The sequence below is a fragment of the Ipomoea triloba genome, chromosome 1 (assembly GCF_003576645.1).
Source record: "Ipomoea triloba cultivar NCNSP0323 chromosome 1, ASM357664v1".
Lineage (NCBI taxonomy): Eukaryota > Viridiplantae > Streptophyta > Magnoliopsida > Solanales > Convolvulaceae > Ipomoea > Ipomoea triloba.
This window is the reverse complement of record NC_044916.1, coordinates 3,201,498-3,214,675: the sequence shown is the minus strand read 5'-3', so window position 1 is coordinate 3,214,675 and position 13,178 is coordinate 3,201,498. Positions and strand designations below refer to the sequence as shown.

At 33.9% G+C, this 13,178-nt stretch overlaps 1 protein-coding gene across 1 annotated transcript; it reads right to left on the bottom strand.

The window, feature by feature from the left end:
* Positions 1 to 4,183: 4,183 nt before the first annotated feature.
* Positions 4,184 to 8,607, bottom strand: LOC115997181 (shikimate O-hydroxycinnamoyltransferase-like). The gene is made up of 2 exons (XM_031236692.1): positions 8,163 to 8,607; positions 4,184 to 5,291 (listed from the first exon to the last, which is right to left on the bottom strand). Exons 1-2 carry the CDS (start codon positions 8,571 to 8,573, stop codon positions 4,305 to 4,307), a joined length of 1,398 nt encoding a protein of 465 aa, XP_031092552.1. The 5' UTR covers positions 8,574 to 8,607; the 3' UTR covers positions 4,184 to 4,304.
* Between the last annotated feature and the right edge of the window lie 4,571 nt (positions 8,608 to 13,178).

The window sequence follows — 13,178 nt, the reverse complement described above, 5'->3', positions numbered from 1 at the left end:
TGCAATTCCATGGGAAAAGAATAATGCGGGAATAAAGTGGGAGTTTAAATTTCAGTGTTTGGTTTGCAGGAATAAAATTACTGTGAATTTCAATTCCAATGTTTGGTATACATGGAAATTGAGAGGGAATAAGTAGTGTAAAATCCAAAATGCCCATGGTGGTTGTTCTTCTTGTTGTTGTTGTTGTTGTTATTATTATTATTATTATTATTATTATTATTATTATTATTATTATTATTGGACCCATTTGCATATTCAAACCCCAAAAAATATAACATATTAAATTCAAAAGAACACATCTACCGTATCTCTTGAACTAAAAAAACACAAGCATTTGATTTGACTAGTAATGAATTTTGAAGAGTTATGCATATAAAGAATTCAAACGAACATACACGAAAGTTGTTGTATATAAACAATGCATATAAAGAATGCAAATTTTGAATAGTTGTTGCATATAAATATTAGGAAAAAGTGTCAAATAGGCCACTGAACTTATTGCTTTTGTGCAATTGGGCCATTGAACTTAAAAAGTGTGCAATTCAACCATCAAACAAGCAAAATTTGTGCAATTGGACCATTTTTACAAAAAAATTTTAATTCAATTTGAGTTAAAAACATTTCAATATTGACTCCCAACTAGTATGGTAGAAGAAAATGTCACTCTTAATACATATATGTTAGTAATATAATTGGATTTTACCATAAATTTTTTGTAAAAATGGTCCAATTACACAAATTTTGCTTGTTTGATGGTTGAATTGTACACTTTTTAAGTTCAATGGCCCAATTGCACAAAAGCGACAAGTTAAGTGGCCTATTTGACACTTTTTCCTAAATATTAAAAGGAACATAAACAAATGGAAGTCGAAGAATAATACACACTACAATTTTGAAGGGAAAGTCATACATCAATTTTAGGTTAAAATAAAGGAGGGGTAAATTTGTCTCAATGTTATCTTTTTTCTTCCTAAAATCCACGGAATTAAAATCCCGGGAGGGCCATTGGATTCTAATTCCATGAAAATGAGGGAATTGCAATTCCGTGGAATTGTAATTCCCTCCAACCAAACGATAAAATTTAGTTACCTTCAGAATTATGTGGAATTAAGTGGGAAATGAATTGTAATTCCTTCCAAGTTCCAACCAAACACCATGTTATTCTTTTATGGAATAAGGGCCAAATTGGCCACTGAACGTAACGCGAAAATGCAATCAGGCCACCCAACCAAAAAAACGTGCAATTAAGTCACTGAACAGCGCAAATCCATCCGATTTCACCTGGTAGCCGGTTTCAGACTGGTCTTTCCGGTTAAGTGCTGACCTGGCTTTCCAGGTCGCAATGCTTCATTTAATTCCTCCTACGTGGCAATGTTTTATTTAATTCATTTATTTTCTTTAGTCCAATCATTCCAGTGTGTAAGCAAAACCACGAAGCCTGAGAAATTTCCCAAATCGATTTCGAAGAACTCCACCTTTCAATCAATATCCTACTTCTCCACAACCAATATTCCTTATCAAACCATTTTGTATTCAATTCTCTCCATTTTCACTGCAATCAAAAAAATCAAAAGTTGATTTGAAAAGAAACAGAGAATGGAAAAGAAGAAGGAAATGAAAACCAGTCCTACTTTTGCTTTGACTAAAGAAGAAGCAAATGAAAACCAGAATGGAATTAAAGAATCAAAAAATCCCAAAATTGCCTTATCAATCCATATACTAGTTTCACACGCATCTTTCTTTCTTGACTCTACTCCTAGTCAACAAAAACCGCAGAAGATTTGTAAAATACGAGCTTCAATCGATACGAGAGTAACACTAACCTGTTGAAACCACTTGGCGATGACATTGAGGCGAAGCATGCGCTGCTGAGTCTTGACGAGGTACTGGAGAATCCCACATTTCTTGTCGAAATCGGGGAGGTCAGAGGACCTGGACTTCTCCACCAGCTCCTTGAGCGAGATGTACGACTCCTCCGCCGCTTGGAGAAATGTCAGCGCCGCCGCCATTCTTTTGCCCTAATTCCGCGGCCATTCTTTCGCTCCCACAAACCCAATTCTTCCTCACCGCTCGATCTAGCTACTCGGTCGAATCATAAAGGTTAGGGCTTTCAGATTCCGCAACGTAAGAAACAAGAAACTCTCGAAAATGAAGGAATTAAAGGAATTAAAGGAAAATAAAAGAATTAGATGAAGAAATTAAGGAATTAAAGGAAAATGAAAGAACTAGATGAAGAAATTAAGGAATTAAAGGAAAATGAAGGGAACTCAAAAAGGAAAATGAAGGAATTAAAGATAAATAAAGGAATTAGATGAAACATTGCCACGTAAGATAGCCATGTCAGCTTTTAACCGGAAAGAGAGATCTAAAACTGGCTAGCAGGTGAATCCGGATGGAATTGCGCTGTTCAGTGACTTAATTACACGTTTTTTTGGTTGAGTGGCCTGATTACATTTTCGCGTTACGTTCAGTGACCAATTTGGCCCTTATTCCTTCTTTTATATTCGAATCTTATTTGGTATTGCTAAATGCTAAATAGAAACGCATGCATATACTAATAGTCTAATACAACCAAAGTCAAAAAATACTAATATATGTCCAACACCTTTCTATCATGCATGCATGTTTCTTATGTCTTGCCCACATGTTTCTTATTATGTCTTTAATTACCTTCTTTCCATCAACTTAGTCTGTGCTCATTTTAGGCACGTAATTAAAACCATCGTGTATAATAAGACACATCGTTTAATTTTATCATTTTGTCTAAATTTGGTTAAAATTTTTGGTTCTAATACTCATTTTTTGTTCATAATAAATTGTAGGGTATTAACAAAAATACGTGATTAGTAGATTATGTTAGATTAGTGATTTTGATTAGCGGATTGTATTAGCTATTTGTAGATAATTGTTTGATAGAATTTTATGCAGAGTATTTACTACTCCCTCCGTCCCATTTTGGTTGTCTGGTTCGTTTAACGAGGCTTGACTGAACTTATTTTTAATCCAATTTTTCATAATATTAAGTTTATCATTAATATATAAAGTTTATATATTTAGAAACTACATTAAAAGTACTATTAAACACAAAAAATTAAATTTAAAAATAATAACAAATTACTAAAGAAAATAAGCAATGAAGAAAGAGTTGGTTTGACCAGTGAATAGTAAATAGGACAGGTAAAATGGGACAAAGGAAGTATTAATAATTAACATGTATGATGTATACTTAATAATATAATTTATAAATTATATAATAATTAATGATTAGATAAAATTATAATAAATAATACTCTAATAAATAACCTGGACGGCAAGGACGTCGCCGTGTTTCTTGCCGGGAGAGGAAAAAGTCCGTTTCATGAAGGACCCAAGTCCCTTATAAAGGGCTAATACTTGTATAGTGCACAGAACATACATATAGTATTCGTAGGACGGTATACTCGGGGTATATTCCCTATCAATACTATTGAATATAAAGTTGTAAAATTGTGAACATATAGTTCTGAAATTGTGAACATAGAGTTCTGTAATTGTACGTGAATATAGAGTTCAAAAATTATGAATATAAATTTTAAAAATATTGAACATAGAGTTCAAAAACTGTGAATATAAAGTACTAAAATTGTGAACATGGACCTGGTGGACCCGGGTCCATGGCATAACAACCATCAATGCAACACAAACAACCAACTAAGCTACACAAACTATTAACAAATTGAGCATAAATATAACTTTTATATACACTTTAACACTATATATGCGTTGTATATATACATACATATATATAAAAGGGTGGAGGTGGGGAGAGGTGATAACTGTCCCACTGCCTCCACACTAGCTCCGAGTATGCATATATAATATTAGAGGTAAGTAATTTTATAAATGTAAAAGCTGGGGTGCTGGAGCGACAACACCTGTCTCCGGGTTTTGTTGGGCGTGAGGCAGGAGTAATTTTATAAATGTAAGATAAGTTAGGGGTATATAAATTAAAGATGATGATTGTAACTTTGAATGTACGATCATATACTATATATTTTGATTCTATAGAGGTACGTATACTACTTTAGTTTAGCCTAATTTTTAGCATAATATATTGAATTGGTTGTTAATATAAGCATAAAAGTTGGTATGCTGGTACGTAATAATGCATGACAAGTAACAAAAGTTATTTAGACAGACAAAGCTATATATATAGGTGTGCATATAAACAAACCTTTCCAGTCAATTACAGATGGATGGGAGTTTGAATTGACATCACAGATGATATCAGAACTAGAATCAGCTAGCATATGATACAAATCAAATCAAACCAAACCAAGATATTCAGAGGTCACCGGCTTAAATACATTCGATGCATGAGCCTCTATCAACTCCACCTCCCATTTTTGCAGATGCATATAAACTATCCAATCTCCATTCCCTTTCGGATTCGGCATCGGCATAACATAACCGGCTTCTCCTCCCCAGTGAAAATGGTACGATCCAAACGCCGGTTTTCCCCATCCAAAATCAATCTTTCTCACCGGAAATTGCTGCCCTGATGACACCACCACCGCCGGCCCGTTGCCGCCGGCGTAGATTTTGGCTAAGGCTGGTTTGGGACGGTGGGCTTCCACCCAATCAATCAGTCCAAGAAAATGTTCCCTCGTCAGGGCTTCCTCCAAGAACTCCCGCACCGCATTTGCCACCCAACTCAACGGCTTTTCCTGCAAATCTTCCATCTTTCTGTCGCCAAATGGGATCGAAAGAACGTTCCCGAAGTAACCCTTTAACAGTTCAGCCTTCTTTTCGTCTCCGTCGATCAATCTAGCCCTCCCGTCAACCACAACCCCCAGTTTCAAATTCTTAAAGTTGTGATCTTTACACATTCCGGCGGCAATTGTTTTCCATAGGAAGGCCGAGAATGCTTGCAGCTTTGTAATCCGATGATGTTTTGCGCTGCCTTTCTGGGAATTGGCTAGTGATTGGATGCGAATGATTTCGTCCGACTCTATATAGTATATGCGACTTATCACGCTTTGTTCATCAGTTTGCAGGGCTTCGGGCTCCGCCGCCGCTGTCGGGGGCGGCAGGGATGAGATTAGCGTATACATGGCGTCGACGGAAAGATCGTAGTGGCCGGGACGGCGAGGAAAGAGAAAAGACCTCCGGAAACAGGGGAGCTGAGACAACGGCTTGGCCTGAGCTACCTCGGACCACGATACGAGGAACATGTTGGCCGAATAGGCATCGGCCACGCGGTGGTCAAAGGAACAGCCCACCACCACTCCTCCGCATTTCAGTCCTGTAACCTGTTAATTTGTTCATACAACATAAGATGTGATACAGAGGTATATATCCTACAATATACCTATATCTGTAAAAGATATGATTCCACTTTATTTGAAGTGTATTTTTTTAAATATTATATTGTGCATGTATATTTAGTAATTTAGATATTTTAAAGTTCACTTTTTATCTATACTTTTACCTATCTAGAGTACAGTGTCAAATAATACAATATTGTACATCTATGTATGTATATATGATGTATGCATGCATTATTTTATGTACTTAAACTCTTGTCAAACCTTATTATCATGGGTGCGGCTCGCCTATTCCACCTACCTAGTGACTAGTATCTAATCATGGGTGCGGCTCTCAATTCCTTATGTGGAACACCTAAACAAGTACTCCGTAGTCAAGAAGTTGGTTATTAGTTATAGAAATAGGGTCAATTGTGTGTATATATTAATAAATCCGAGATAAATGAAATTAGGGATTTAAGTGTAATACACATTTTTATTTTTTAAATGTTGATTCACTATTTTCTGACAATGCTTTTTTATCACAAGAGAAACACCACAACACTTTTGGGTGTAGGTAAATCAGGCCTTGTAACCCTAGCCATCAAACGACCACAAAGAAACAAACGAACTTAGGTTACCCATAGCTGACCGACTCAATCCAAAAAGGTAAGGATCTGAACTCGTAACCTTGTTACTACAAGTGTAGATCTCTTGCCATCTTGGGTGGGGTTATTCCGGTTGAGGGTCTTTTCAGATGCATAGCAGGCCAGATACATGCGTCTCTGTCCAGTTTCTGCAAGTAATTATTCTATCCGGCCTGGATGATGACAAGGACGCCATGATATATTTGGTGGATGCTCTTGTCCGGGTTGTACAAGTTCATCCACTACGTACTTCACTGAACTCTGACTCTACTTGCAGTTTAGAATATAATCCCAAATAGATCTAGTACGTGCCCCGGCCTTGCTTTGGATTATATTCTTGAGACCTAGCTAGCTAGTGCCTGGAAAACTACATACATTGAGTAATTCAAAGTTGTACTATCCAACTTTGTTTACTAGTCAAGTGGAGACAAATATGATAGTAACTAATTTATTTTACGTTACAAACACTAAACTATTATATTCGAATCTTATTTGGTATTGCAAAATACTAATACAACCAAATTCAAAAAGATACTAATAATTGTCCAACCAACACCTTTCTATCATGCATGCATGTTTCTTATGTCTTGCATGCTCACATGTTTCTTATTAATTACCTTCTTTCCATCAACTTAGTTTGTGCTCATTTTGGGTACGTAATTAAAATTAAACCATCATGTATAATAAGACACAGTTTACTTTTATCATTTCGTCTAAATTTGGTTAAAATTTTTGGTTCTAATACTCATCTTCTGTTCATAAATTGTAGGGTATTTAACAATTAGTGGTTAGTAGATTATGTTAGATTAGTGGTTTTGACTAGTGTATTGTATTAGCTATTTGTAGATAATTGTTTGATAGAATTTTATACAGAATATTTACTATTAATAATTAACATGTAAAATTAAAAGACCTAGCTAAATAGATGATTAAAACTTTATAATATAAATAATTATATAATAATTAATGATTATATAAAATTATAATAAATAATACTCTGTAATAAATAATAAATAATAAATAATGTTTATGATAATATAAAAAATTTAAAAAAGAAAAAAGAAAAAAAATCATTTTTTTAACAACACTCCCGGCCCCTTTATAGGGGGAATGCTCTCCCCAATTGCCTATATTAATTGAGGGATGGCTCTTACTTGAGAGCATCCCATGTTATTGCATGGTCAGTGAGTGGATAATTAGTATTATTAACATTGCCAAAACACCCTTTACCAAACAAGTTTATTATATTAACTATTTGTAAAAGAAAAAAAGGTTGATAAATTAATTGTTTGATATTATCTAATAATACATGTAAGATAATATATAAATGGTGTGAATGTATATTATTTCATTTATTTACTTATTTTAGAAGTATTTAGTTTTTGTACAGAATTTTATCTTATACTATTTAGTTGGGACCACTTAGGTTTGTAGTACTATACGGTGAAAATTGTGGAATTTGGGTATTTTGGAATCAGTAATATTACATGAATCTTAATTTTTAACTCTGCAATATTTGATTTAGAAAAAAAATTAGGGTTTCGCCCAAGAAATGTGGTTGAGTGAGTGAAGAATCAATTCTTGTAATTTCTTGTCAATACATTTTTCAATTTTTTTTAAAAGATTCTTTTTTTTTTTATATATAAAAAAAATTATGAATTTCTATGTATTTTGATATTTTTTGTTGTGACTAGAAACCTGCAACAACTATGAGAGGATGGGCATGGAATAAACTATACTCGGTACAAATTCATGTCAAGAGAATTTTTAGTCCCCTATGGTCGCCTTCTTCAAAAAAAAGACAGTTTGTAGTTGTCTTCTCTCGAGAAGGTGACCTTTTCTGGTAGAACTCTATTGGAAACCTCAAACTCTAACATATATTCCAACACCATATAAATATTTTTGTCAATTAACGTTTGCTATCATTTTCAAAGAAAAAAAAAACGTTTGTTATTTGTTGTAAACGCAGGTGCCACATGCATTCCTCAATTCTGCATAAGTAAATGATTCCTTTTTTTTTTTTTTTTTATCTTTTTTGGTAAATTCATCCAATCTCTTTCAGTAGGTTTAATGGTCCGGATCTACTCGCATTCCCTCTAAGAGGTACAGGAGGTGGTCCACAGAGAATCATTGCTTGTGGGATTTGAATCCGAGTTCTCTCCAAATTCTTCCCCACAAAAAGAGCTCACTTGCTACTTTAGCTACCCATTAAGTAAATGATTCTAATTACCTGGACGGCAAGAACGCCGCCGTGTTTCTTGCCGGGAACGAGCTTCCCTTCCACGCTCTCGTCCGGGTTGTAAAGGTTGAGTTCACTGAGCTCCACATCCGCCACCGCTTCTGCAAAATCCACGCCGCGGTTGTTGCAGAGAAGCTCCGGCTCGCCGCCGGCGTTCTGCACCACTTCGCCGGCGAGCGCATAGTAGGAGACCAAGGCCTCCGCCAGCGCCGCCTTGAGAACGCCGGAAACGGAACCCACCGTGAATTTGGGCTTTTGGTAACAGAAAAAAACGCCGAAGCTGAGCGGCGGCAGCAGCAAGTCCAGGTTGGACTGCGGCAACCAATGGTGTTGCATTGGCAGCGCCGCCGTCACCGCCTCCTTCTTCACCACTCTTACACTCAAATCTCTCTTAGCAACCATGCTTTCTCTCTCTAAGCTATGTGGTGAGAAGGAGATTGAGTGATGAGTTTATGTTTACAAAGGAAGAGTATGTGTATGTATATATAATATGGATTATACACAGTGAAAATATTTGAGTTTATTATATATATAAGACAATAAAATATTTATAAATGATATAATTTATAATTATAAATCATAATCATGTAACTTAATTAGCAATGGCCATTATATTATATTACAAGTAGTCTATTTCATTGTTAACTTCATTTCTCTGTACAGTTCATTTCTACAAATATATGTGTTCTACTTTCGATTTGAGTCTGGTCAAAATGAAATCGAGTACTTTGAAGTAAGACAAAGAATTTGATATATCGTATGATCAAAACGAGTAATAGGAATGAGAAATTAATTCTCAAATATACGCATTTTAGTTGAAAAATAGAAATGAAAAAGTTGGTAAGGAGCCTTTGTGCTACATTGATTTGGGGTGGGTTTGTACTAATAAATAAATAAATAAATAAATAAATAAATAAATAAATATATATATATATATATATATATATATATATATATATATATAAATTTTTATAAAGAAATTGAATTGTATAGGGTAAAAGCTCTTTCTCACCTCCTAATGAGCCTCTATTGCTACCACACTCTTACCATTTTTTGTTGGGATTATTATTCTATAAAAAATTAAATTCCGTTATTTTATTTATTTTTTATAAATAAATTCAAATTTTCAAGTTATTCATTCCTTGCACATAGTGGAAAAGAAGAAACAACAAAAAAAAAATTAAATAAATTTAAATTGAGTATCAACAAAAAAGTAAGTAAAGATCGAGCTGAGTCTAGTCATGATGCCTCTTGGAGGTGTTAAACAGATGGGAACCATAAGAGAGATGGTTGTTATTAGTACGGAATGACAAATAAATCTTCTTAATTGCATAGCCATCAAAGAATTACTTTCTAACGTAACTTCATCCCTTGAAGTCGTAATCCCAACAACTCAGATGTTATGCTAAAAGCAACTCCATCCTATAGATGAAGTCCAAATGGATGATATGATGCAATTGATCAGTTGCACATCATCAAACTTAAATCGTTACGTTCTAAAATAAATTTGAAAGTGATTTTTTAATTTAGTAATTATGAATTAAGAAAGATAGGCAAAAAACCTCATTCTCATCTTCTTGAGGTGATTAAAAAGCTTATCAACCTTGTAATTTAATGATCCCACACTCTAATTTTTTCTGTATAAAAATTGCTTTCAAACTACACATAACGTGCACTTATTTATATATAGAGGAGGTTTTAAGAAATTAAAAAGAAAAAAAAAATTTCTTTTGATTTATGAAGAAGTTTGCAACCACTTAAATTATTAGTTAGACTTGTTTTAAATTATAAATTATTATTCCTTAAGAGTGATCAACATGCACAGTTCATGCGAGTACGTGAGTAGTATAGCTTTCAACATCCATGTATGTATATTGTCTCCTACTTTCTCATCCATAAAAAAAAAATTGAATATCTATATATAAAGTTTTAAACAATCGTTTTCTCACCTATTACACATATTAGCTAACAACTTTGTGATTTATTTGGTTGTCGTGTGAACATAAGCATACAAGTTAGGGTGCTGGAGCGACAACATCTGTCTCTCGGGGGTTTGTTGGATGGGGAGGGAGTAATTTTATAAATGTAAGGTAAGTTAGGGTTATATAAAGATGATGATTGTAATTTTGAATGTAGGATTATCTATTGTTTTGATCCTGTGAACGTAGCAGGTACACTATTGAATTACGTAAATCTTGTATTTTACACAATTGAACTAGGTAACAAATGGTGTTCTTTAAGCTATACCATTTCTATCTAGCTCTGTTCTTGATTTCTTTGGTCCGCATCAAGCATTATTTTCTTATACTTGTGTAGCAGTTATCACCGCCCAACAATCCCCATCACAACTTTCATTTCGATGACAAGATACTGGACTCGGCTCTCCAAGCTGCGACTCTGCAGTACTTGCACAGCAATTAGTATTGCCCAGCACAACTTTTGTTTCGATGGCAGGATGTGTCCATCTTGTGTTCTTCTTTAAGCTATACCATTTCTATCTCTGTTCTTGGTTTCTTCAGTCTGAATCAAGCGTTATTTCCTTATACTTGTGTAGCAATTAACGCCATCCAACAATCCCCAATCATAACTTTCATTTTGATGGAAAAATGCTAGACTCGACCCCCAAGTTGTCGGTCTGCAGTACATTCATAGCAGTTAGTGTTGCCCAATAATTTTAATTAGCACAACTTTCGTTTCGATGGTAGGATATCAGATTCAGCTCTCCAAGCCACTATCCAGCAGGTACTTATGTAGCAGTTAGCACAACCCAACAATTTCCCTCTTACGTCAAGCACTTTCCATTACTCCAAAAACTATAGCTATTAACGAATGTTCAACTTTATTTTCTTATACTACTTATGTAATAGTAGCGCCATGTTTTGATAAAAGAATGCTAGACTCGACTCTCCAAGTTGTAGCCTAACATTTTCATCATCTCGTTTTCTCAACACAAGCTAACATTTAATCAAGCATTATTTACGTACACAATTAGGCTAGATATTTAGATCGTGATTGATGATCTATCCTTGTTATTTAGAGATTGAATGGATCAATAGTTTCTTTGTGAAGATGATCAAAAACTTATTGTCACCTTATGGTTTTGGGTAAGAGAGTTGATGGAAGTTTGATTTGAATATATATGATTTGCTGCAAAAACGTACGAGTAGTGTCAATGACGATTAAACAGTGACTAAGCATGGCTATATTGATGCTGTAGTCTCACCTAAATCACTTGTTAATTAATTGATTAACGAATAATTAAACATTTTAGTTACAATCTTCATCTGTGATGTATAGTAGCTAGTCTGTTTTATGAATGAATTATTTAAACTCAATAATAATGCTATTTCCAAATATATAAACTTCATTAGCCATTTACTAGCTTGCTGATAAAATGTCAAAGCTCCCATATCTACTCTCACCAATATCAGTGGGAATTCAATATTATAGCAACCTGGTTGAATTGATTGGACAATTAACTTGATAATTATAAGATTCCAAATTTAATTGATGTAGTTGTTTAAACTAATAACTATAGATTTTTTCGTAAATTAAAAGTTGGAGTTTAATTTTTTTTTTTTCACAGGGACAGTGTTTTTGGAGGAAAATTATCGTGTGGACCCGGATCTAGCTACCTTGCAAAGTGGATTCGAGTTCTGGATCTTGAATGTTCATAATTTATTTAAAAATTCACAATTTGTATACTACGAACGCATATATAATGTGAATGTCTACAATTTACATATTAAATGTTCACAATTTACCTTTCAAAAAATTCACAATTTATATATACTATGAACGCACAATGTTAACATACACAATTTTTATGTTTTGACTTAAAAACACAATTTATATTCTGAAAGTTCATAATTCTAATATTAAAACTTAAAAGTACACAATTTAGGACCATGGTCCACATTACAAGGTGCACCCTGGTCTATGGTATAACAACTCGTTTTTGGATTATTGAGATAATATTAGTTTTTTGTATTTCTAAGTTTAATATAATTGTGTTTGTTAGATGTTAATCCACTGTAATACGTATGATTGAAATTTAATAATTGAAACAAACAATAAAAAAAATCCACGCTTTGCTCATTTGGGGAGGAAAGCTTTGGTTCAATGTATTATTAAGGTGGCAAGTGTCCGTTTGAAAATGGATGACTTTCAAAACTTGTTTTCAAATTTTTAAATATTTGGCTATTACCATAAAAGGAAGTAAACAAAAAATACTCATTATATTCTAATTATAAAGAAAAATTGACCTATTTTGACGATTTTTTTTATTTTATTCAGAATTTTTTTTTTAATTTCTATCACATGTTTATCCTAATTAGCTCTCTCTTCCGCTCTCTAGGAGGTATCAAATTGGCGGGTTATCACGTCATTTATATGGTTATTATTTAAATTGAATTGGACGAATCCAATTAATTAAAAAATGTGGCTTAAGTCAAATTGAGCCAAACAATAAAAATTTTGATCTAGCCCAACCAATAGCCCGAAAGATAAAAAAGCATTTAAGTTTTTTTTTTTTTCCCTTCAATTTCTTTAGTGTTTATAATTATTTTATTTATGAATGATCCATTAAAATATGAATTGGATTAAGATTCTCTTTGTGCTCAGATGGGTAGTGACTAGGAGGTCATGAGATCGAGCTCTCTTTGTGCTCAGATGGGTAGTGACTAGGTAGTGACTAGGAGGTCGATTCTTTGCATTCAAAAACCTGACTCTATTACACAATGTAGTCAATGTTATACACTAAGGCTCGAACCCACTCCCTTCCATGTGAGAGTGTAAACCGAGTGCACTAGACCACAAGATCTTTGACCCAATTTAAATCCAAATTTTTTAAAAATATTTTTTCTTCAATTTCTTTAGTTTATAGTTACTCCGGATTTTATTTATCAATGTCAAATTAACTATGAACTGGACCGGACCAAATCAAATAATAAAAATCTTGACAGGACCAGGTTCACAACTCCAGCCCCAACCCCCCCCCCCCCCCCC

Coding starts and splice junctions, on each gene's coding strand:
- LOC115997181 (XM_031236692.1), bottom strand. CDS start 8,573: ATGGTTGCTAAGAGAGATTTGAGTGTAAGAGTGGTGAAGAAGGAGGCG. Junction 5,292..8,162: donor GCGGCGTTCTTGCCGTCCAG/GTAATTAGAATC, acceptor ACAAATTAACAG/GTTACAGGACTGAAATGCGG.